The following is a 26,537-nucleotide window of genomic DNA, read 5'->3' on the forward strand; positions in this document are numbered from 1 at the left end:
AGAGGCTAGTGATTAGGTTGATGCTGTCATCTGGTTGTGAAGTGATGGGGTGGGATAGAAAATGAATGAGACAGATGAAGCAAGAGCAATTTACAAATGAAAAGTGATTGGAATCTTTTCAGATGGAAAGGGAAGCATCAAGTGGCCTTTCAGGAATCTGGTTGGGGACTGAGGACCTTGGTTTTCAGTTTTATATAGGTGAGAAGCTATTGATAGATTTTTAGACATATTGGACTTGAGGCATATATGAGAGATAATAGATACTAAAAGATATGTTTAGAGCTCATGAGGCAAATAAGATGAGAGATAGATTTGGAAAGCCTCAAGAAATAAACATTAGTATTTAATTTGCATTTCTCTGATGATTAGTGATATTAGGCATCTCTTCATGTGTCTCTTGTGTATATCTTCTTTGGAAATATTTCTGTTCAGATTCTCTGCCCATTTAAATCAGATTATTTGTTTCTTTTGGTGTTGAGTTGTTTTATAAGTTCTTTACATATTTTGGATATTAACCCCTTTTCAGATATATCATTTGTAAATATCTTTTCCCATTCAGTAAGCTGCTTTTTTGTTTTGTTGATTTTTTTTTCAAAGTGTAAAAGCTTTTTATTTTGGTGTAGTCCCAGTAGTTTAATATTGCTTTTGTATCCCTTGCTTGAGGAGACGTATTATCTAGAAAAATGCTTCTAGGGCAGATGTCAAACAAAACCACAATAGGATATCACTTTGTACCTTTCATAATGTCTAAAACCAGAACCACAGGAAATAACAAGTGTTGGTGAGAGTGTGGAGAAAATGAACTCGGAGACTGTTAGTAGAAATGCAACTTGGTGTAGCCACTGTGGAGAACAGGATGGAGGCTCCTCAAAAAATTAAAAATAGAATACTGTATGATCCGGTAATTCCACCACTGGGAATTTACCCAAAGAAAACAAAATTACTAATTCAAAAAGATATATGCAACCCTATGTTTATTGCAGCACTATTTATAATGGCCAAGATATGAAAGCAACCCAAGTGTCCATTGATAGATGAATGGATAAAGAAGATGTAGTATATGTATGTATGTGTGTACACATACTTGATAGAATATTACTCAGCCATAAAAAAAGAATGAAATCTTGCCATTTGCAATGACCTGGCTGGACCTAGAGGGTAAAATGTTAAGTGAAGTAAGTCAGTCAGAGAAAGACAAATACCATATGATTTCACTCATATGCAGGATTTAAAAACAAAACAAATGAACAAACAAGAGACAAACAAAAAAATCAGACTCTTAAATACAGAGAACAAACCGTTCATTGCCAGAGGGGCATTGGGTGAGGGGATGGGTGAAATAGGGGAAGGAAATTAAGAGTTTACTTATCTTGATGAGCACTGAGAAATATATAGAATTGCTGAATCATTGTATTATATATCTGAAACTAATATAACACTGTATATTAATTATATTTCAATAAAAAAAGAAATAAGCATTAGAGGAATCAATAGGTTTGTATGACATCTCTTGGGGAATGGTTTATAGTGTCAACTCAAACCTTTGATCTCAAATCTTTGGGACCTTGTGATTGGTTGAAAGCTCAACTGAATGAAGAATCATTAAGTTTGTATTCAGTTCTTGCCTCAGTAAGGAGATTTGGGACATCTCACTGGAGTCCCTGCCCCTGGCAGAGCACCATACAATCAGGAAGAAACCTTAGCTCCAGCTTCTCCAAGTGGAGGGAAGGGGTTGGTTCATGGTTCAGCACTCCAACTTTTCTGAGGGAGATCCTCTGAGGACTGGCTTCCATCTTGCTAGTCTTGGAGCTCTGCTGGATCTAGCATAATTTAGGAGCGGGAAGTTTAGACAGGTAGACGCCACAGCCCATTTCACACTTCCATGGTTCAGCATACAGCAAGCAGACCAGAACCATAGCACCCTGCTTCCCCCTAGGGAAGGAGAGAGTTGGTAGAGGCCAGGCCTATTGTTGGGGGTCTTCTCCTGTATGAGGCCAGTTAATGAAGACTAGGAAAGATGCCTACTTTGTGTAATATGCAGACACCAATACAGAGAATCAAGCAAAGTGAAGAATCAGGCATTGTTGTTCTAAACAAAGTAAGGTGAATCTCCAGAAACTGATCCTAATGAAACGGAGTTACATGATTTACCTGATAGAGAATTCAAAATAACAGTCATAAGGATGCTCATTGGGGTCAAGAAAATGCACGAACAAAGTGAGAATTTCAGTAGAGATAGAAAATGTAAAAAGTACCAAACAGAAATCACGGAGCTAAAGAACACAATGACTGAATTGAAAATTTCACTAGAGAGGTTTAATAGCAAACTAGATAAGACAAAAAAAAAAGGATCAGAAAAAAAGGGTTCAGCAAATTTGAAGACCAGTCACTGGAAATAATTCAGTCAGAGGAGCAAAAAACCAGAAATGAACAAGACAGTTTAAAGGATTTATGGGATACCCTTAAACAGATTAATGTGTGCATTTATGGGAGTCCCAGAAGGAGAAGAGGTAAAAAGGACCAGAGTGTTTATTCAAAGAAAAAAATGGCTGAAAATACTCCAAATAGGTGGAAACACCCCTGAAAAAGAACCCAAAGAAATCTACATCAAGACACATTATAATCAAATTGTCTAAAGAGACAAAGAGTAAAAAACAAGAGGAAAGTGATGTGTCACATACAAGGGAACTCCTATAAGAACATTAGTGGATTTTTCAGCAGAAATCATGTAGGCCAGAAAGGAATGAGATGATACGTTTGAAGTGCTGAAAGAAAAAAACCCTGCCAACCAAGAATAGTGTACCAGTATTTTCATTGCAGCATTATTTATAATAGACAAGATACAGAAACAACCTAAATGTCCATCAACCAATGAATGGACAAAGAAAGTTTGGTCTAAATATACAACTGGATATTATTCAGCCATAAAAAAAAGGAAATTTTGTCATTTGTGACAACATGGATGGACTTCAAGGGCATTATGGTAAGTAAAATAAATCAGAGAAAGACAAATACCATCTAATCTCACATGTGCAATCTAAAAAAGCAAAACAGTAACTAAAACAAAAACAGAAGAAACAAAAAGAAAAACCAAGCTCATAGATACAGAGAACAAAGTAGTGGTTGCCAGAGGCAGGGTAGGGGTGGAAGAAATGGGTGAAGGGAATCAAAAGGTACAGACTTACAGTTACAAAATAAATAAGTCATGGAGATATAATGTACAGTATATTGTCTATAGTTAATAATACTGCATTGCATATTTGAAAGTTGCTGAGAGTAGATCTTAAAGTTCTCATTACAAGAAAAAAATTCTGTGACCATGTAAGGTGATAGATGTTAATAGGCTTATTGTGGTGATAATTTCATAAAATGTACAAATATTGAATCATTATGTTGCATACCTGAAACTAATACACTATTATATGTCAATTATACCTCAGTTAAAAAATTGACAAATCCATGGGGTGCCTGGCTGGCTCAGTCAGGGGAACATGTGACTCTTGATCTCAGGTTGTGAGTTCAAGTCCCATGCTGGGTGTAGAGATCACTTAAAAATAAAATCTTTAAAAATAATTGAGAAATCCTTAGTTGGACTAAGAATAAAAGAGAGAAGACTCAAATAAATAAATCAGAAATGAAAGAGGGGACATTACTACTGATGCCATAAAAATAAAAAAGATCATAAGAGATTACTATGAATAATTATAAACCAACAAATTAGATAACCTGGAAGAAATGTGTCAATTCCTAGAATCATACACTAAATCATGAAGAAATAGGAGCTCTAAACAGACTAATAACTAGTATGGAAATTGAATCATTATCAAAACCGTCCTAAGAATTAGAAGCTCAGGACCAGATGGCTTCACTGTTGAACTCTATAAAACATTTATTTTTTAAAAGATTTTTTATTTACTTATTTTGAGAAAGAGTGAGTGAGAGAGTGAGAGCATGAGAGGGGGTTGGAGCAGAGGGAGAAGCAGACTTCCCGCTGAGCAGGGAGCCTAATGTGGGGCTCTATCCCGGGACCCCGGGATCATGACCTGAGCTGAAGGCAGACGCTTAACTGACTGAGCCACCCAGGTGCCCCTCTATAAAACATTTAAAGAAGAATTAATGACAGTTCTTCTCAAACTATTCCAAAATATTGAGGAGGAAGGAGCACTTTCAAACCCATTTTATGAGGCCAGCAGAACTCTGATACCAAAGCCAGATATGGACACCATAAGAGAAACTTACAGGTGAATATCCCTGATGAATATAGATGCAAAATCCTCAACAAAATACTAACAAACTGAATTCAACAGTGTATTAAAAGGATTGTACATTATGACCAACTAGGTTTTACCTGGGGTGAAAGGATAATTGAACACATGAAAATCAGTCAGTGTGATATACTACATTAACATATAAAGGATAATAATCACATGCCCATTTTAATGCAAAAAAAGCAGTTAAAAACTTCAACATCGTTTCATGATGAAAATTCTCAAACTAGAAGGAAAGTACTTCAACATAATAAAGGCTGTATATGACAAGCACATAGCTAACATTGTACTTAACAGTGAGAAGTTGAAATCTTTTTCTCTAAGATCAGGAGCACAAGGATGCCAACTTTCACCAACTATGTTGGTCTAGTCAACATAGTATTGGAAGTCCTAGCTAGAGCAGTTAGTCAAGAAAGAGAAATAAAAGGCATCCAAATTGTAAGGGAAGAAATAAAACTGTTTCTACTTGCAGATGACACGATATTATGTATAGAATACCCGATTCCACCGAAAAGTGTTAGAACTAATGAATGAATTCAGTAAAATTGTAGGATACAAAACCAGCATACAAAAATCAGTTGCATTTCTTACATTTACAGTGAACTATCTGAAAAGGAAATTAGGAAAACAATCACATTTACAGTGGCACCAGAAAGAAAGAAATACTTGGGAATAAACTAAGAAGATGAAAGACTTATAATACTGAAAACTATAAAACATTGATGAAAGAAATTAAGATACAAATGGAAGGGCATCTGGTGTTCATGGGTTGGAAGAATTAATATTGTTAAAATGTCTATAATACCCCATCTACAGATTTAATGCAATTCCTTTTAAAATCCCAATGGAATTTTTAAAAAACAAATTAAAAAAATAATTCTACAGTTCATGTGGAACCACAAAAACTATGTATAGCCAAATGAATTCCAAGAATGACAAACAAAGCATTGCGCTTCCTGATTTCAAAATATATTACAAACCTGCAGTATTCAAAACAGTATGGTACTGGGATTAAAAATAGACTTATAGACCAGTGGAACAAAATAGAGAACCCAGAAATAAATCCATAATTACACCATCAAATAATTTTGATAAGGATGCCAAGAATACACAATTGAGAAAGGTACTCCCTTCAACAAATGGTGCTGGGAAAACAGGATATCCACATATAAATGAATGGAATTGCACTGTTATTTTATACCACATACAAAAATTAACTCAAAATGGAATAAAGACTTAAATGTAAGATGTAAAACTGTAAAATTCTTAGAAGAAAACATAGGGGAACACTTCATAATATTGGTCTTAGAAGTGTATCAAAGTGTATTTTTACATTGTATCAAAAGGCAACAAAACCAAAAATAAACAAATGGGACTACAGCAAACTAAAAAGCTGTGGCATAGGAAAGGAAAAAAATCAACATAGTGAAAAGGCAGTCTGTGGGGTAGTTGGAAATATTTGCAAACCATATATCCAATAAGGGGTTAACACCTAAAAAAATAAAAGGAACTCTACAACTCACTAGAAAAAACTCTAATAACCCTATTAAGAAATAGGCTAAAGACTTGAACATATATTTCTCCGAAGACTTACAAATGGCCAACAGGTATATGAGAAAATGATCAATGTCAATATCATCAGGGAAATGAAAATCAAAATCACAATGGGATATTACTTCACACCTATCAGCAAAATTATAAAAAATAAAAAGATAACAAGTGTTAATGAAGATGTGGAGAAATTGGAACAATTGTATACTGTTAATGGGAATGCAAAATGGTGTAGCCACTGTGGAAAACAGTATGGAGGTTCCTCAAAAAATTAAAAATACAAATACTTTATGGTCCAGCGATCCATTTTCTAAGTATTTATCTAAAAGAATTGAGATCAGGATCTCAGAGATACTAGCATTCCCATGTCCATTGCAGCACTCTTCACTATAGTCAAGATGTGGAAACAATCTAAATATTCATCAACAAATGAATGGATAAAGAAAATGTGGTATATGTACAATGAAATACTATTCAGTCTTAAAGAAGGAAATTCTATGATACGCAACATGGATGAAGACATTATGCTAAATAAAATAGGCCAGTAACAGGAAAAAATATACTGTATTCTTCCACTTGTATGAGGTACATAAAACAGTTAAAATCATAGATTCAAAGAGTGGATTGGTGGTTACTAGGGGATATGGGGTGAAAATGGGGAATTAGTAATCAATGGGCATAAAGTTTCAGTTAAGGAAGTTTTATTCAAACTAGAGTTCTCATGTAGAACATTGTATCTAGGGGCGCCTGTGTGGCTCTGTTGGGTGACTGTCTTTGGCTCAGGTCATGATCCCAGGGTCCTGGGATCAAGTCCCACATTGGGCTCCGTGCTCTGCGGGGAGCCTGCTCCTCCCTCTGCTGTTCTCTCTCTTTCTCTGCCAAATAAATAAATAAAGTCTTAAAAAAAAAGAACATTGTATCTATAGTCAACAATGGTGTATACCTAAAAATTTTTAGGAGAGTTGATCTCATGTTGTATTGTCACAATAAAATAAAATTTAAAAAGATAAAATAAATTTTGCAGCAATATTAAAGAAAAAGTCTAAATTATCTATTTCTTACAGGAAATGCCTTGCACTGAGGTGATGGTCAGTAAAGAGTTTCTTTTTATTGAGGTATAATTGACATATAACATTATATTAGTTTCAGATGTACAACATAATGACTCAGTATTGGTACATATTGTGAAATGATCACCAGAAGTCTATTTAACATCTGTCACCATACATAGTTACAATTTTTTTCTTATAACAGGACTTTTAAGTTATTTTCTCTTAGCAACTTTGAAATATGCAGTGCAGTATTATTAGCTGTAGTCACTGTGTTCTACCTTACCTCTCCAAGATTTATTTATTTTATACCTGGAAGTTTATATTTTTTGAACCCCATCACCCGTTTCACCCCACCCCCCAACCCCTGCATATGGCAACCACCAATCTGTTCTCTGTATCTATGAGCTCAGGTATTTGTTAGTTTATGTGTCACATGTAAGTGATATCATACAGTATTTGTCTTTTTGTCTGTCTTTCAATAAACAATTGTTGAATGACTTTTTGTTCATTGCTGAAAGATGTAATGAGTTTAATGACATTGGTCTTTTACAATATATGGAACTTTAAAATTTACAAAGCAGTAATCTGTAAAGCTGGATTATAAATTTTATTAGGGCAAGAACTTTTCCTTTTTTATTTTTCTCCATTTCCTGTATGTCTGTCATGTTGCCAGGCCCATGATAAATATTTGTCAATTGATGTCTTTTAGTTTTCCTCAGCTGATTTCACAGCAACCTTATAAAGTAGGCAAGCAAGGACAATTTCTCCCATTTTACAGATAACAATAAAAAATTGAAGTAGTAGTGACTTGTCCAAAGGTATGAAATTATTAAATGGCATAGTAAGGATTTGAATCCAGATTTCAAGACCAATGTGCTTTCAATTCCATAGGAGTATTTCTAATTTAGACCTCAGCTCCAATTTTGTTCTCTGTTCTTTTTTTAAAAAACATTTTAAAATTTAAATTCAGTTAATTAACATATAATGTATTATTGGTTTGAAAGGTACAGGCCTGTGATTCATCAGTCTTATATAATATTCAGTGCTTATTACATCTCATGCCCTCCTTAATGTCCATCATCCATTTACCCCATCCCTCCACATCCCTCCCCTCCAGCAACCCTTAGTTTGTTTTTCTATGATTAAGAGTCTCTTATGGTTTGTTTCCATCTCTGGTTTCATCTTTTATTTTTTCTTCTCTTCCCCTATGATCCTCTGTTTTGTTTCTTAAATTCCTCGTATCAGTGAGATCATACGATAATTGTCTTTCTCTGAATGACTTATTTCATTTAGCATAATACCCTCTAGTTCCATCCCCGTTGTTGCAAATGGCAAGATTTAAATTTTATGGCTGAGTAGTATTCCATTGTATATATATACCACAGCTTCTTTATTATTCATCTTTTGATGGACATCTGGGCTCTTTCCATAGTTTTGCTATTGTGGACATTGCTGCTATAAACATTGGGGTGCAGGTGCCCCTTCGCATCACTACGTTTGTATCTTTGGGGTAAATACCCAGTACTGCAATTGCTGGATCATAGGGTAGCTCAATTTTCAACTTTTTGAAGAACCTCCATGCTGTTTTCCAGAGTGGCTGCACCAGCTTGCATTCCCACTAACAGTGTAGGAGGGTTCCCCTTTCTCCCCATCCTTGCCAACATCTGTCATTTCCTGACTTGTTAATTTTAGCGATTCTGACAGGTGTGAGGTGGTATCTCACTGTGGTTTTGATGTGTATTTCCCTGATGCCGAGTGATGTGGAGCATGTTTTCATGTGTCTGTTGGCCATTTGGATGTCTTCTTTGCAGAAATGTCTGTTCATGTCTTCTGCCCATTTCTTGACTGGGTTATTTGTTCTTTGGGTGTTGAGTTTGATAAGTTCTTTATAGATTTTGGATATTAACCCTCTACTGGTATGTCATTTGCAAATATCTTTTTTCATTCTTGTGGTTGTCTTTTGGTTTTGTCAACTGTTTCCTTTGCTGTGCAAAAACTTTTTATGTTGATGAAGTCCCAATAGTTCATTTTTGCCTTTGTTTCCCTTGCCTTTGGAAACGTGTATAGTAAGAATTTGCTGCAGCCAAGGTTGAAGAGGTTACTACCTGTGTTCTCTAGAATTTTGATGGATTCCTCTCACATTTAGGTCTTTCATCCATTTTGAGTCTATTTTTGTGTATGCTGTAAGAAAATGGTCCAGTTTCATTCTTCTGCAGATGGCTGTCCAATTTTCCCAATACCATTTTTTGAGGAGACTTTTTTCCATTAGATATTCTTTCCTGCTTTGTCAAAGATTAGTTGACCATAGAGTTGAGGGTTTTCTATTTCTGGGTTCTCTGTTCTGTTCCATTGATCTATGTGTCTGGTTTTGTGCCATTACCATACTATCTTGATGATGACAGCTTTGTAATAGAACTTGAAGTCTGAGATTGTGATGTAACCAGGTCTGGTTTTCCTTTTCAACATTCCTTTGGCTATTTGGGGTCTTTTCTGGTTCCATACAAGTTTTAGGATTATTTGTTCCAGTTCTGTGAAAAATGTTGATGGTATTTTGATACGGATTGCATTGAATGTGTAGATTGCTCTAAGTAGTATAGACATTTGAACAATATTTGCTCTTCCAGTCCATAAGCATGGAACATTTTTCCATCTCTTTGTGTCTTCCTCAGTTTCTTTCATCAGTGTTCTATAGTTTTCTGAGTACAGATCCTTTGCTTCTTTGGTTAGGTTTATTCCTAGATATCTCATGTTTTTGGGTGCAATTATAAATGGGATCGACTGTAATTTCTCTTCCTTCTGTCTCACTGTTAGTGTATAGGAATGCAACTGATTTCTGTGCATTGATTTTATATCTTGCCACTTTGCTGAATTCCTGTATGAGTTCTAGCAATTTTGGGGTGGAATCTTTTGGGTTTTCCATATAGAGTATCATGTCATCTGCAAAGAGTGAGAGTTTGACTTCTTCTTTGCTGATTTGGATGCCTTTGTTCTGTGTTCTTGATTTAAGTTTTGTTATCATTCCTTACATTAAAAAATCATTTGAGATATGTGTGTTTTAATTTTCTGCTTCAGCTGCAAAGTTCCCTATAATGAGTGGTATTATCATTTTGTAAGTTCATTTGGAAAATATGTATGAAAGTCAATGGATTAAGTTTAGAAAAATAAAAAAAATTTTTCTCAGTAATACTTCACTTTGGTTCCTCTGTGGTTGCCATATTTGACTAAGGTAGATTAGCCATTTCTTATGCTTAAAAAATTTTCTCTTTACTCTAAACATTAATATTTATAGAACATTAATATATTACTCTTTTGACTGTTCCTTTCTTCTGCTTTAGTTTCCAAAATCTTTTGATATTGTTTCAAACTGACATTTTAGGGACACTAAGACCACACTTGGTGATTCAGTACCTTTAATCAGATGCTTATTGGATACTCTTTTCTACACATAATGTTGTGAGTATGGGATTTTCTTTTAATGTTACAGGTAACATCTATCACCTTGTACAGTTGCATGGAATGTTAAACAAGAAAAAATGATAACTGTTGAGCTGGCTGCTCTTTTGGAACAATGCTCCTTGATACTTTTTTATTGTGGGAGTTATTAGGCTGCTGGAGCTGTGGAGTTATTTCAATCTGTTGATCTGACTGCAAAAGGAAGCCAGGGCATTGGCAGTGAGGGCCAGGGAAGTTTTACTTGCCAGAGCCCTGGCTGGATCTTTTTCTGCTGCTTCAGATGGTTTTTCTTCTTGTCGTCTTTCTCAAATTACTCTATGAATCTACATGATTTTCATGAACTCACGGAATGTGTAGTTTATGTAGAACATTGGCTTAAATTTATTAAACATTATGTTGTCAGAAAAAGGGAGGAAAATGTATTAGGAAAGAAAGAATGCCAAGTCCAACTAGACATTTTCCTTGCTGCCCTATTCATGCTTTTCTTTTCTGAAAAACAGATTTTCAGTTATTTTAATGGGAGATGAGCAATCATTGTCTCTGTTGTTTTATTTGGTAGATTACTGTTATTATTTCTGAATGGAAAGGAATTTATTTTTATTTAGGTGTAATTGATATACAACATCATATTAGTCTCAGGTGTATAACATAATGATTCAATATTTGTATATATTGTGAAATGATTACCACAATAAATCTAGTTAACATCTATCACCATACACATTTGCAAAGGTTTTTTCGTTGTAATAAGAACTTCTAAGATCTGCACTCTTAGCAACTTGTAATTATGTAATACACTATTATTAACTATAGTCACCATGCTGTACATTATATCACCACGACTTACTTATTTTGTAACTAGAAGTCTATACCTTTTGATTCCCTTCACCCATTTCTCCCACACCTACCCCTGCCTCTGGCAACCACTACTCTGTTCTCTGTAACTGTGAGCTTGGTTTTTCTTTTTCTTTTTTTCTGTTTTTGTTTTTGTTATTGTTTTGTTTTGGTTTTTTTTTTTTTTAGATTGCACATGTTAGATTAGATGGTATTTGTCTTTCTCTGTCTGACTTATTTTACTTACCGTAATGCCCTTGAAGTCCATCCATGTTGTCACAAGTGACAAAATTTCCTTCTTTTTTATGGCTGAAATTACTTGGTTGTGTATTTAGATCAAATTTACTTTGTCCATTCATTGGTTGATGGACACTTGGGTTGTTTTAGCATCTTGGCTATTATTAATAATGTTGTAATGAACATAGGGATCATATATCTTTTCAAGTTAGTGTTTTCATTTTCTTCATATAAATACCCAGAAGTGGAGTTGCTAGATCATATGGTAGTTCTATTTTTAATTTTTTGGGGGAACCTCCATACTCTTTTCCGTAGTGTTTGTACCAATTTACATTCCCACCAACAGTGAAGAAGGATTTCTTTTCTTCCTATCCTCCCTAAAACTTGTTATTTCTTGTCTCTTAGTAATAGTCATTCAAATGGGTGTGAGGTGATATCTCTTTGTGGCTCTGATTTGCATTATTTTGATGCTTAGTGATATTGAGCACCTTTCATGTACCTCTGTGTCATCTGTATGTCTTTGGAAAAATATCTATTCAGATCCTGTGCCTATTTTTAAATCAGATTGTTTTTCTTTTTGCTATTGAGTTTATGTGTTCTTTATGCATTTTGGATATTAACCCCTTATCAGATGTATGATTTGCAAGTATTTTATCCTATTCAGTATGTTGTATTTTCATTTTGGTTATGGTTTCCTTTGCTGTGCAGAAGGTTTTCAGTTTGATTTAGTTCCACTTGTTTGTTTTTGCATTTGATGCCTTTATTTTTGGTGTCAAATCCAGAAAATTACCTCCAAGACTGATGCGAAGGAGCTTTCTGCTTATGTTTTCTTCTAGGAGTTATATGGTTTTAGGTTTTACATTCAAGTCTTTAATCCATTTCTAGTAATTTCTGTGTATGGTTTAAGATAGTTGTCCAGTTTCATTCTTTTGCATGTCCAGTTTTTCTGGATGCCCATTTATTAAAGAGATTGTCCTTTCCCCATTGCATATTCTAGGCTTCTTTGTCATAAATTAATTGACCATATATGTGTGGGTTCATTTCTGGGCTCTCCGTTTTGTTCCATTAATCTATGTCAGTTTTTATGCCAATATTATATATTTTTTATTACTATAGCTTTGTTATTTGAAATCAGAGAGCATGATACCTTGAGTTTGTTCTTTTTCAAGATTGCTTTGGCTACTCAGGGTCTTTTGTGTATCCATACAGATTTTAGGATTATTTTTCAATTTCTCAAAAAAGTATCATTGGAATTTTGATAGGGATTGCATTGAACCTGTAGATTGCTTTGGACGTGTGGATATTTTAACAATAATAATTTTTCCAAACCATGATCTCAGAATATCTTTCCATTTATTTGTGTTTCGTTTATTTCCTCAATTTTTTTCATCAGTGTTTTACAGATTTCAATGTATAGGTCTTCCACCTCCTTGGTTAAATTTATTCCTAGGTATTTTATTCTTTTTGATGCAATTGTAAATGGAATATTTACAATTTCTCTCCCTGATAGTTATTAGTATATAAAAACAACAGATTTTTGTATACTGATTTTGTATCTTGCAACTTTACTTTAGTCTTTGTTCTTTTTCATTGTTCAGTAGCATGCCATTTAATCTCCACATATATGTGAGTTTTCTGGTTTTCCTCTTGTAAGTGATTTCTAGTTTTATACCATTGTGTTCAGAAAAGATGTTTAGTATAATTTCAAGCTTCTTAAATTTGTTAAGACTTGTTTTTTGACCTAACATGATTTATTGTGGAGAATGTTACATGTGCACTTTTGAAGAATGTGTATTCTGTTGCTTTTGGATGGAATGTGCTTTATTTATCTGTTAAGTCCATCTGGTCTAATGTGTTAAGGTTGATATTTCCTTATTGATTTTCTGTCTTGATGATCTATCCACTGATGTAATGGGGTATTGAAGTACCCTACTATTACATTGCTGTTTATATCTATTTTTAGGTCTGTTAATATTTGCTTTATATATTTAGGTGCTCCTGTGTTGAGTGCATAAATATTTACAAATGTTATATCATCTTATTTGATTGACCTCTTTATTGTTATGTAATGCCCTTCTTTTTCACCTTTTATAGTTTTTGTTTTAAAGTACATTTTTTCTGATCAGGAGAGTTAAGATAGAGGAATAGCGTGACCTTAAGCTTGCCTTCTCCCTCAAACATAGCTAGATGAATATCAAATCATTTTGAATACCCAAGAAATCAGTCAGAAGTCTTTGTAGACATGGAACAAAGCTGCATGTCTACAAACCCATGGAAGGTAGGAACTGCAGAGAGTTGATTTGTGGGAAAAAAGAGTTGAGGGTGCATATGTCTTTTTAAGTTAGTGTTTTCATTTTCTTCATATAAATACACAGCAGCGGAATTGCAAATACAAATAAAACCATGATGAGATGCTCCCTCACCCCTGTCAGAATGGTTAAAATCAACAACACAAGGAACAATAGGTGTTGGCGAGGATGTGGAGAAGGGGGAACCTTCTTGCACTTTTGGTGGGAATGCAAATGGGTGAAGCCACTCTGGAGAACAGAATGGAGGTTCCTCAAAAAGTTAACAATAGAAATACCCTACAATCTAGCAATTGCACTACTAGGTATTTACCCAAAGGATACAAAAATATACATTCGAAGGGGCACATGTACCCTGATGTTTATAGCAGCATTATCAACACTAACCAAACTATGGAGAGAGCCCAAATGTCTTCAACTGATGAATGGATAAAGATGTGGTATATGGAATATTACTCAGCCATCAAAAAGAATGCGATCTTGCCATTTGCAAAGATGTGGATAGAGCTAGAGTGTATTATGCTAAGTGAAATAAGTCAATCAGAGAAAGACAAATATATGATTTCACTCACATGTGGAATTTACTAAACAAACAGCATGGGTGCAGAAAGGTGGCAGTGGAATAGGAGGATCCCAGGCTGACCTTTTCTTACAAATACAACTAGATAGCTATCAAATCATCTTTTTTTTTGGAAAGATTTTATTTCTTTATTTGACAGAGAGAGAGCACAAGCAGGGGAAGTGGCAGGCAGATGGAGAGAGAGAAGCAGGCTCCCTGAATAGCAAGGGAAGCCCGATGTGGGACTCGATCCCAGGACCCCAGGATCATGACCTGAGCCGAAGGCAGTCGCTTAACCAACTGAGCCACCCAGGCACCCGCTATCAAATCATCTTAAATATCCCAGAAATCGACCTGAAGACTGACAGAACACACAACAACTAAACAGGTTAGAGGCCATATCTAAGAAGGTAGGAAGTGTAGAGACATGGTTTAGGGGAGAAAGAAGGCTGCTTTGGACTGGAGGGATCCTTGGTCACAGAGAAGAGCAAGAGATGATGGAACATACAGGGGAACACAAGGAGAACATTTCCCCAAAGCCATTGGCTTGAAAAACTAGTTGGGCTGAATTTGTGAGTTCTTGCAACCAATGGGGCTTAAAGTCTGGAGTTTTAAGTGGCTTTGGCTGGGATACAGCGTGGAGGGCATTGTGCTACTCCTGGAGAGAAGATAGACCAGCAACCCCAGGGGTCAGATAGCATGGAAACAGTGATCTGAAGAGTGTGTGTGGGACACACAGTGGGAAGAGTATTCACTCTTTTTGGAGCACGTCCCTGAGGGGCAGCATTCATGGAGGTACTTCTTTGGGAACAAAGGAGCTGGCTAGTGCCATTTCCCTCCCTGCACCTCAGCATAAACACAGAGCCACTTGTGTGAAGCAATGCACTGTTGACACTGGCTGCCTAAGTTGCTTATACCAAACCCTGCCCCACCGTGCTGTGCTCTGGTCAAAATGTCCTTATTGGTCATGCTTGCCTCAGTCCCAGTATGGCTGGCCCCTCCCCCAGAAGACCAAGACAAATCCCTGCCCACACTACATCTCCCAGCTAGAGAGATGCAGGGCCTCATTTCTGGTGGTGGTAACAGGTCTCATCTCACAAGCAGACCAGAGCTCACCCATTTAAAACTCACCACATTCAGACAAGGGACCAAACACTGCCCACAACAGGCAGGGAGAGACTCTGCAGATGACTGACCTAGAGGTGAGAGGAGTCAGAACAACAGGAGAGAGCACACAACACACACTGGAGACACTCCCTGAAGCTCCAGGCCCTGGGCACTACATGACCTCTTCTTCGTAGAGCTGTTACTTTCAGTACTGGGAAACACAACTGGCTTTTCTAACACAGTAAAGAAGGCAGAGACTTAGACATAATGTGAAAACAGGAATTTATCCCAAATGAAAGAACAAGTTAGGGCCATGGTCAAAGATCTAAGTGAAGTGGATATAAGTAACATGCCTGATGGAGAACTTAAAGCAATGATCGTAAGGGTACTCACCAGGCTTGAGAAAATTATAGAGGATATCAGTGACACCCTTACCACATTGATAAAAGAGTTAAAAAAGAATCAGAGATGAAGAGTGCAAAAAATGTGTTTAGAAGCACCCTTGATGCAATGAACTGCAGGCTAGAAGAAGCAGAGGAATGAATTAATGATCTAGAAGACAAAGTAATAGAAAGCAGTGAAGCTGAACAAAAGAAGAATTATACAACAGAATAGGTTTAGGGAACTCAGTGACTCCATCAAATGGATCAACATTTGTATTATAGGAATCCCAGAAGAAGAAGAAGGGAGAGAAGGGGGCAGAAAATGTATTTGAAGAAATAATAGCTGAAAACTTCCCTAATCTGGGGAAGGAAATAGGCACATCCAGGAGGCACAGAGAACTCCCATCAAAATCAACAAAAGCAGGCCAATACCAAGACATATTGTATGTAAATTTGTAAAATATAGTGGTAAAGAAGACTCTTAAAAGCAGCAAGATAAAAGAAGTCCTTATCTTACAAGGGAAGACCCATATGGCTAACAGCGGATTTCTAAATGGAAACTTGGCAAGCCAGAAGGGAGTGGCATGATACATTCAAGGTTCTGAATGGGAAAAGCCTAGCCAAGAATACTCTATTCAGCAACAGAAGGAGCGATGGTTTCCCAGACAAAGAAAAACTAAAGTAGGTCATGACCACTAAAGCAGCCCTGCAAAAAAATATGAAAGGGGACTCTGAGTGGAAAGGAGAGACCAAAAATGATAGTATAAATTAGGCAGGAAACACAAAAGCAGTAAAAATGAATATTTCTGTAAATTTAAGTCAAGGAACTCACATAAAAAAAGGATATAAAATATAATAATATATACCTAAAACAGTAGAGGAGAGGAGAAAAGAATGGGTTCAAACTTGAATGATCATCAACTTAATATAGATTTAGATTGCTATTTGTAGAAGAGGTTATATACAAACTTAATGGTAATGATATATCAAAAACTACTACTAAATATGCAAGAACTGGGATGCCTGGGTGGCTCAGTCGATTAAGCGTCTGCCTTCGGCTCAGGTCATGATCCCAGAGTTCTGGGATCAAGTCCCGCATCAGGCTCCTCGCTCAGCGGGGAGCCTGCTTCTCCCTCTGCCTCTGCCTGCTACTCCCCCCTGCTGTGCTCTCTGTCTCTCTCTTCCTCTCTAACAAACAAACAAATAAATAAATCTTAAAAAAATCAATAAAATAAATATGCAAGAATAAAGAGAAAGAAATCCAAATATATCACTAGAGAAAATAAGCAAAAAAAGAATGAGAGAAAGACAAGAAAGGATCAGAGAAAATCTTCAGAAACAACTACAAAACAAGTAGTAAAATGGCAATAAATACATATCTATCAATAGTTACGTTGAATGTAAATGCACTAAATGCTCCAATCAAAAGACATAGGGTGTGAGAAAGGATAAAAAACAGGACCTATTTATATGCTGCCTAAAAAAGACTCATTTTAGACCTAAAGGCACCGGCAAATTGAAAGTGAGGGGATGGAGAAACATTTATCATGCAAATAGATGTCAAAAGAAAGCTGGAGTAGCAATACTTATATCGGAGAAACTAGAGTATAAAATAAAGACTGTAACAAGAGACAAAGAAAAGCACTAGATAATATTAAAGGGGATATAACAATTGTAAATATTTATGCACCCAGTATGGGAGCACTCAAATACATAAAGGAGTTAATAACAATGCTAAAGGAACTAATTGATAATAATACAATAATAGGAAGGGATGTTAACCACCCACTTACATCACTGGACAGATCATCTAAGCAAAAAATTAGCAAGGAAACAATGACTTTGAATGACACACTGGGCCAGATGGACTTAACAGATATAGTCAGAACATTCCATCCTAAAACAGCAGAATACACATTCTTTTCAAGTACACATGGGATATTCTTCAGAATAGATCACATTTTAGGTCACAAAACTCTCAACTAATGCAAAAAGATTAAATATCTATGCATCTTTTCTGACCACAATGTTATAAAACTAGAAATCAACCACAAGAAAAAATCTAGAAAGAGCACAGGTACATGGAGGTTAAACAACATGCTAATAAATAATGAATGGATGAACCAGGAAATGAAAGAAGAAATAGTAAAATACATGGACACAAAGGAAGATGAAAACACAACAGTCTAAAACCTTAGGGATGCAACAAAAGTGGTTCTAAGAGGGAAGTACATAGTAATACAGGCCTATATCAGGAAGCAAGAAAAATCTCAAATATACAGGCTAACCTTACACCTGAAGGAACTAGAAAAAGAAAAACAAACAAAGCCTAAAGCCAGAAGAGGGAAGGAAACAATAAATATTAGAGCAGAAATAAATGATATAGAAACCAAAAAACCAATAGAACAGATCAATGAAATCAGAAGCTTGTTCTTTGAAAAAAATAAAATTGATAGACCTCTAGCCAGACTTATCAAAAAATAAAGAGAAAAGACCCAAATAAATACAATCACAAATGAGAGAGGAGAAACAACAACCAACACCACAAAAATACAATTATTAAGAGAATATTATGGAAAACTATATGCCAACAAATTGGACAACCTTGAAAAAATGGATAAATTCCTAGAAACATAAACTATCAAAGCTGAAACAGGAAGGAATAGAAAATTTGAACAGTCCAATAACCAGCAAAGAAATTAATAATCAAAAAACTCTTAGCAAACAAAATTCCAAGACCAGATGGCTTCACATGTGAATTCTACAAATATTTAAAGAAGAGTTAATACCTATTCTCAAACATCCCAACACATAGAAAAGGAAGGAAAACTCCTAAATTCATTCTATGAGGCCAGCATTACCCTGATACCAAAATCAGATAAAGACACCACAAAAGAAAGAGAACTATAGGCCAATATCTCTGATGAACATAAATGCACAAATTCTCAACAAAAAACTAGCAAACTGAATCCAACAATACATTAAAAAAATCATTTACCACGATAAGTGGGATTTTTTCCTGGGCTGCAAAGATGGTTCAATATTCTCAAATCAATCAATGTGATATATCACATTTGTAAAATAAGGGATAAGAACCACGTGATCAGTAGATGCAGAAAAAGTATTTGACAGAGTCCATCACCCATTCTTAATTAAAAAAAACCCTCAACAAAGTAGGGATAGTAATAAAGGCCATATGTGAAAAACCCACAGCTAATAGCATCCTAAATGGGGAAAAACTGAGTGCTTTTCCTCTACAATCAGGAACAAGACAGGAATATCCACTCTCACCACTTTTATTCACTGGAAGTCCTAGCCACAGCAATCAGATGACAAAAAGAAATAAAAGGCATCCAAATCATCAAGGAAGAAGTAAAACTTCCACTACTTGCAGATTCTATATATAGAAAACCCAAAAGACTCTACCAAAAAACACCTGGAATGGATAAATGAATTCAGTAAAGGCGCAGGAGACAAATTTAACATACACAAATCTGTGACATGTCCATACATCAATAGTGAAGCAGGAGAAACAGGAATTTAAGAATCATTCCATTTACACTTGCATCAAAACCAGTAAGATACCTAGGAATAAAGCTAATCAAAGAGGTAAGAGATCTGTACTCTGAAAACTATAAAACGCTGATGAAAGAAATTGAAGATGACACAAAGAAATTAAAAGATGTTCCATGCTCATGGATTGGAAGAACAAATATTGTTAAAATGTCTATACTACCCAAAGCAATCTACACATTTAATGCAACCCCTATCAAAATACCAACAGCATTTTTCACAGAAGTAGAATAAACAATCCTGAAATTTGTATAGAACCACAAAAAGCCCCAAATAGCCAAAGTAACCTTGATTAAAAAAAATAGCAAAGCTGGAAGCATCACAATTCTGGACTTCAAATTATATTACAAAGCTGTACTAATCAAAGCAGTATGGTACTGGCATAAAAATAGACATGTAGATCAATGGTACAGAATAGAAAACCCAGATACGAACCCACAACCATATGGTCAATTAGTATTCGACAAAGCAGGAAGGAATATCCAATGGGTAAAAAGAATGTCTCTTCAACAAATGGTGTTGGGAAAACTAGACAGCAACATGCAAAAGAATGTAACTGGATGACACTGTTGCACCATACACAAAAGTAATTCAAAATGGATTAAAGACCTAAATGTGAGACCTGAAACCATAAAAATCCCAGAAGAGAACCAGGTAGTAATTTCTTTGATATTGACCATAGCAACTTCTTTTTAGATGTCTCCTGAACCAATGGAAACAAAAGCAAAAATAAACTATTGGGACTTCATCAAAAGAAAAAGCTTCTGCACAGTGAAGGAAATAATCAACAAAACTAAAGGGCAGCCTGCGGAATGGGAGAAGATATTTACAAATGACATCTGATAAAAGACTCATATCCAAAATATACAAAGAACATATAAAACTCAACACCCTAAAAACAAATAATCCAATTAAAAATGGGCAGAAGACATGAATAGACATTTTTCTAAAGAAGACATACAGATGGCCGTCAGACACATGAAAAGCTGGTCAACATCACTCATCGTCAGGGAAATATAAATCAAAACTTCAATGGGATATCACCTCCCACCTGTCAGAATAGCTAAAATCAACAACACAAGAAACAACAGGTGTTGGTGAGGCTGTGGGGAAAGGAGAGCGCCAGCTCTCCTGCACTGTTGTGGGAATGCAAACTGGTGCAGCCACAGTGGAAAACAGTATGGTGGTTCCTCAAAATGTTAAAAATAGAACTACCTTATGATCCTGCAATTGCACTACTAGGTATTTTTCCAAATAATACAAAAATACTAATTCAGAGGGCTATATGCACCCCAATGGTTATAGCACTGTTATCAATAATAGCCAAACTATGGAAAAAGCCCAAATGTCCATCGACTGATGAATAGATAAAGAAGAGGTGGTGTATATATATAGGAATATTCCTCAGACATCAAAAAGAATGAAATCTTGCCATTTGCAATGACATAGATGGAGCTAGAAAGTATTATGCTAAGTTTAGTAAGTCAGTCAGAGAAAGACAAATACCATATGATTTCATTCATATGTGGAATTTAAGAAACAAAACAAGCAAGCAGGGGGAAAGAAAAAAAAAGAAAGGTAATCTAAGAAACAGACTCTTAACTATAGAGAACAAACTGATGGCTACCAGAAGGGAGGTGGCTTGGCAGGTGGGTGAAATAGGTGAAGGGGATGAAGGAGTGCACTTGTGATGAGCACCGGGTGTTGTATGGAAGTGTTGAATCACTGTATTATGCACTTTAAGCTAATATTACACTTTATGTTAACTGGAATTGAAATAAAAAAAAAACACCAAATGAACAAAGGAAAAAAGAGAAAAACCAAAAAACAGACTCTTAATTATAGAGAGCAAACTGATGGTTACCAGAGGGAGGTGGGTGGGGGAATGGGTGAAATAGGTGATGGGGATTAAGAGTACACACACACACACACACACACACACACACACACACACACACACACACATATTTTAAAGATTTATTTATTTATTTTGAGAGAGAGAGTGAGAGAGCGGGGAGGGGCAGAGGGAGATGGGAGAAAGAGAATCTTAAGCAGACTGTGCTGAGTGTGGAGCCGGTTGTGGGGCTCAATCCCACGACTATGAGATCATGACCTGAGCCAAAACGAAGTCAGATGCTTCCAACTCTGCCACCCAGTCACCCTGCGTACACTTATCTTGATGAGCACTGAGTAATGCATAGAATTTTTGAATTACTATATTGTCTACCTGAAATTAATATAACACCATATGTTAACTATACTGGAATTAAAATTAAAATATAAATAAAGTAAAATTGACAAATGAGTCTTTTCACATAAAGTTGGGATGCTTTTCAAGGGCAGCTGCTTCTCTCACTCTCTCAAATAAATAAATAAAATCTAAAAAAAAAAAAAGAAAAAAGAAAAGAAAAAGGGACGCCTAAGTGGCTCAGTCAGTTAAGCGTCTGACTTCGGCCAAGTCATGGTCTTGGGGTCCTGGGATGGAGCCCATGTGGGGCTCCCCACTCAGTGAGGAGTCTGCTTGTCCTTCTCCCTCTACCTTTCCCTCTGTTTCTCCCCCTTTTAATGCTCTCTCTCTCTCCCAAATAAATAAATAAAATCTTCAAAGGGCTGCTTCTGTGCTGGGTGAGTCTGCATGCAGTGCTCTTTTTTTTTTTTTTTAAGATTTATTTACTTTGAGGGGGAGAGAGAGAGAGGAGAGATGGAATCTCGAGTCCCCACTGAGTGCTCAGCCCACCTTGGGGCTCAATCTCATGATCCTGAGATCATGACCTCAGCTGAAATCAAGAGACAGACGCTTTAATGACTCAGCCACCTAGGCGCTCCTGCACACAGCTCTTTAAGAGCCATTTCTCAGGTTTCCAAAGCCCTGTGGATCTTGTGGGCATGAGCCCTATTGGTCTTCAAAGCCACTTGTTTTAGGTTTTTCTCAGGTGTTGGTCTTAAATGTTGGCCCGATGTGGTGTACAAACCCTTTAATACTCAAGGAATAGCTGTGGGTTTTGAGTTTCCTCCCAAATGTGGGTTGCCATGCTGGGGATGGGGTTTATGGTGAGATTGTGTCTCAGCCTTTGAGGTTTACCTCTCATTTGCTTGATGTGAAGTGGTTGCTCAGCCAGTTTTTAGGTTTTTTACCAGAGGAAACTGTTCCATATATAACTGTAGTTTCAGTGTGTCTATGGGAGGATGTGAATTCAGGACCTTCCTACATTGCCATCTTGAACCAAAATCTGAACAGAAAAGAATTTTATGAGAAAACACACTGGGAGTGTTTATAATGCTTACTTTAATGGCAAGTTTTGGGCTTAGAGATAATGTTTGCATCTTCTCATTTTTGTCTTGTCTGCCCTGTGATGTTTGATAAGGTAATAAAATAGGACAGAATTTGCATTTGTTTCCCAGTTCAGAGACCATTTTCATATTCAGTTTTGTCAGTTTTATATTCCTAGGCTTGTTTGGAGGTCAGATTTATTCATTGGGCTTTTTTATCTTACATTTGAATTTTGTAGTAAGGGAAAAATATTAACACAGGATAAATTTAATGTTTGACAAATTTTGGGGGCTTCTTTGCTTATTTTAAATTTCCACTCAAAAGTTTGAAGAAGTAAAATCTAGGAATTTTAAAATCTCTTCAATTAATTATGCTTCTTTCCCAACTTACCTTCAACTGAGAGAGAATTTATTTTGAGACATAGTCAACATAATGAAATTGCAATGCACTGAACTAATGAGAAAATCTCAAGAGGTCTATTGCAGTGATCAAGCACAGTGGCCTATTGGAATGAAAAATCCTCAAATAAAGTCAACATCTAATTTTTTAAAAGTAAAATCTAAACCTCACTTTAATCACTGTCTTATTTTTATCTTTTGCAATGTCAGCTTTATCTGCAAGGTAAAATTATTGCTTTTACTCTTTAGCATCTTTAAGTATATATATGGGCAGAGAGAGATGGGGTGTATTTAACAGGGATCTAAACTAAAGTACACTACAGATACTTTGTATGACCTTTCCTTGACAATTATTTGTTGTTGTATGGGAAAAAAACCTACTTAAATAAATGAATCATCATAGTTTGAGTCCTTTGAGCTACTTAGTATCAATAAGTGGAGAGTGTAACTCTTGATAATGAAAGTTCAAACTTTAAAGTCTCCACTTTACACAAACTGATTTTTCATAGAAATATATTGTGGTGATTTATTCTTGCTGGATTGTCTCCCTTTCTTCTTTGGCCATGGACATATTGCTTGGTTTTTATGGGTTTTTAAATTTTTTTAATTTTAATTTAATTTAATTTAATTTTTAAGATTTTATTTATTTATTTGACACAGAGAGAGACAGCGAGAGAGGGAACACAAACAGGGGGAGTGGGAAAGGGAGAAGCAGGCTTCCCACTGAGCAGAGAGCCCGATGTGGGATCAATCCCAGGACGCTGAGATCATGACCTGGGCCGAAGGCAGTCGCTTAACCAACTGAGCCACCCAGGCGCCCCTGTTTTTTTATTTTTAAGACTTGTAAATGTGTTTACCCTAAAATTCCTATTTGGAGCTGTATAAAGTTCACAGAAATAAATGTGAAGAAGAAATATTTAAGAAGTAGAGCTAATATTTTTTAGGGAAAATAAAGTGCTTAGGATTAAACTGATTGATTGGTAAAATAGTTTATATTGTCAGCAAAATTACTTAAATTGTTTAGAATATTAGATTTGGTATTTTGATTTGAATGTAGTGAGAAGGGACCAAGAAATGGGCAAGGCACAGAAATGATCATACAACACGATAGTTAATATAAAAGTCATTACAATTATGTCAAGAGAAATTTGTTTACTATGCTATAAAATGGGGAAAACTAGCAGACTTTGTTTAAATTGATGGGTAGAATCTGTTCCCATTTAAGGCTCTGAGAACTTGTCCTTCCATTTGAAGCCCAATGCAGATCTCTTCATGTCTTCTATGTGGCCTGAGTCCTTCAATTGCTATACCTAGTTTTTTTCTGTTTTACCACATGTTGCTTTTATCTCTCTCTCTCTCTTTTTGTATTCTCTTTACTACTTTACCTTGTGTTAGAGTTAGTGGTATTGTAGAAAGAGCACAAATACTGTAGTAAAAACCCGGTTTATACTCTCTGAGTCCCAGTGTACTCACTTGTAGAATGGGGAGTGAAATAGGATTAAATTGGAAAGCACAAAAGTATCTGACACTGAGCAGGCACTCAGTAAATGTCTTTCCCACTTCTGAGTTTCATATCTAGTTCCTGAGTCGTTTATAAGTTCCTTTAGGGCAGGAAATATGTTTAATATTCATAGTACCTTGTGCATAGTAGGTTCTAAAAGATTATTTGTTGAATTTAATTTGCTGTAGTGCTGAGGAAGCTTAGCACTGTTGTTTTCCGTTTCTTTTTCCTCTGTCACCTTGGATCGAGATAAACATGTTGCTTTCATGAAACTGAGGCTTTAATTCAGTAGAATGCCATTATAATATGACTTATTCCATAGAGTTTGAATAGTAGGTCAAATCATTTCCCTGGAAACTTAATAATATTCTATAAAATCTTATTAACCTGTCTCATAGCATCATAGTCCATGGAATTCTGGTGTGTTTAAGATGGTGAAGTCTCTATCTGTAGAAATCTGTCTAAAGGCATGCAGTGAGAATACGGGAAATAAATGACATGAAGAGAGAGCAAATGCAAATGTCATTGCAAGTGACATTACTTGACATTTTCAATCACTAATCTTCCAAAGTATGTTCTAATTTACTAAAATAAACCAAGAATTGAATTTCTTGTGAGCTTCCTTTGTTTAATTAATTATTAGCAGCAGAACAATATTCTGTGATCCACTGCAATTTGTCTCCTTTGTGTTTATCTAGTATCTGACTTAAAAATGGACAGAAACATTCTGATTCAGCAGAACTGATTTTATAACTGTTATAAATCATTTCTGCGTTATAGAGCAGAAATGAATAAATGTTTGCTGAACGTGCTACATATGCTTCGATCACCAAAATGTTAGTTTTCTTTCCTTCTCAAAATATGAGATCTGAGAGATCTTCCGGGCTGAAGTTTGTGGGGTGCTTATTTTGCATGGATATTTCTATGGAGGCAAGCAGCTACCTTTATATATATTTGTTTCCATGATTGGAATGTGAGAGCTCCTTTAGTACTTCCTCATTATGATTTGAAATTATACATTCATCACAATTTTTTTTCGTTAGAAGTAGCAGTATATGCTAAAACACAGGTTTTTTTTTTTTAATGAGGTATGCTCTTTTGTTGGAATGAGGACTAAACGCGCTTCCCATTCATGCAATAATGTTGGTTATACTTATGATATGGTTTCTAATTCTTTATAATCAGTCTTTGTTATTTCATTGAAAGACAATTAGCATTTGTTCTCTCTGGATTATGAATGAGAGAAACTGAGGTTCAGTCTGGACCATTTCTCTGTTTTAGCTAGTTAGGCATTTGAGAAGAATGTCCTGCTAGCCTAATGATTTACTTTTGTTTTTCAATTTCAGTTTCAAAGAACATTTGAGTCTCTCAAAAATGTTTCCAATAAATCTGACCTCCAGAAAACCTACCAGAAGCTTGGGAAGGAGCTGGAAAATCTGGATTATTTAGCCTTCAAACGTCAGCAGGTAGGAGTCAGAACTCTCCTTCGTGGAGGAGATGAACGCTTTATGCTTCCTGCCATCCTGCCTGTCAGGTTTAAGTGGATCTGGGGAGACTTACCTTCTACTGTTTAGGGCAGAAGTAGGTTGTGCTGTGCTCTGTGACCTGCTCTGTTCATACGGCTTCTGAAGCATTCATTGTGGCCCTTGCTTTTAGATGTGCAGTTTGGGGGTTTCCACATGTGTCCTTATACCTCTCTTCAAGAAAACTTCTGCTGGTTTGTGAAGCTATAACTATCCTTTGACTAAGGGCGCCTCAGTGTCATAAAGGAAGCCTCTGTGATGGCTTGGCCAGATGGCTTTTATATTTGACAAGGGGATACTTGAGGAGAAAAATCACTTGATGACCAGGAAAAGGATATAGATGTACATACAAAATTGAGGGAAAGAATCACGAATATGCCAAAGTCTGAATCAACCTTTAGTTTTCTTGTTTGATCTCTGAAGATTAGTGGAATTTTGCTAAATGTGTAAGGGGGAAGGAAAATATACTTTACAAAAGCAAGGCTTTTAGCCTCCTTGTATAGACCTCTCAATAAGTACAG

At 35.9% G+C, this 26,537-nt stretch overlaps 1 protein-coding gene across 1 annotated transcript in view; it reads left to right on the forward strand.

Annotated features, from left to right (window-relative positions):
• Nucleotides 1-26,537, forward strand: part of CTNNA3 (catenin alpha 3) — a 1,824,697-nt gene that overhangs the window by 123,759 nt on the left and 1,674,401 nt on the right. The window contains exon 4 of the mRNA XM_028109632.2: nt 25,840-25,959. Coding sequence (XP_027965433.1) covers nt 25,840-25,959 — 120 coding nt within the window. The remainder of the gene's footprint in view (nt 1-25,839; nt 25,960-26,537) is intronic.

The sequence above is a fragment of the Eumetopias jubatus genome, unplaced genomic scaffold (assembly GCF_037043125.1).
Source record: "Eumetopias jubatus isolate StellerSeaLion01/CBP00866 unplaced genomic scaffold, mEumJub1_p1.0 scaffold_17, whole genome shotgun sequence".
In the NCBI taxonomy this organism is placed as follows: Eukaryota; Metazoa; Chordata; class Mammalia; order Carnivora; family Otariidae; genus Eumetopias; species Eumetopias jubatus.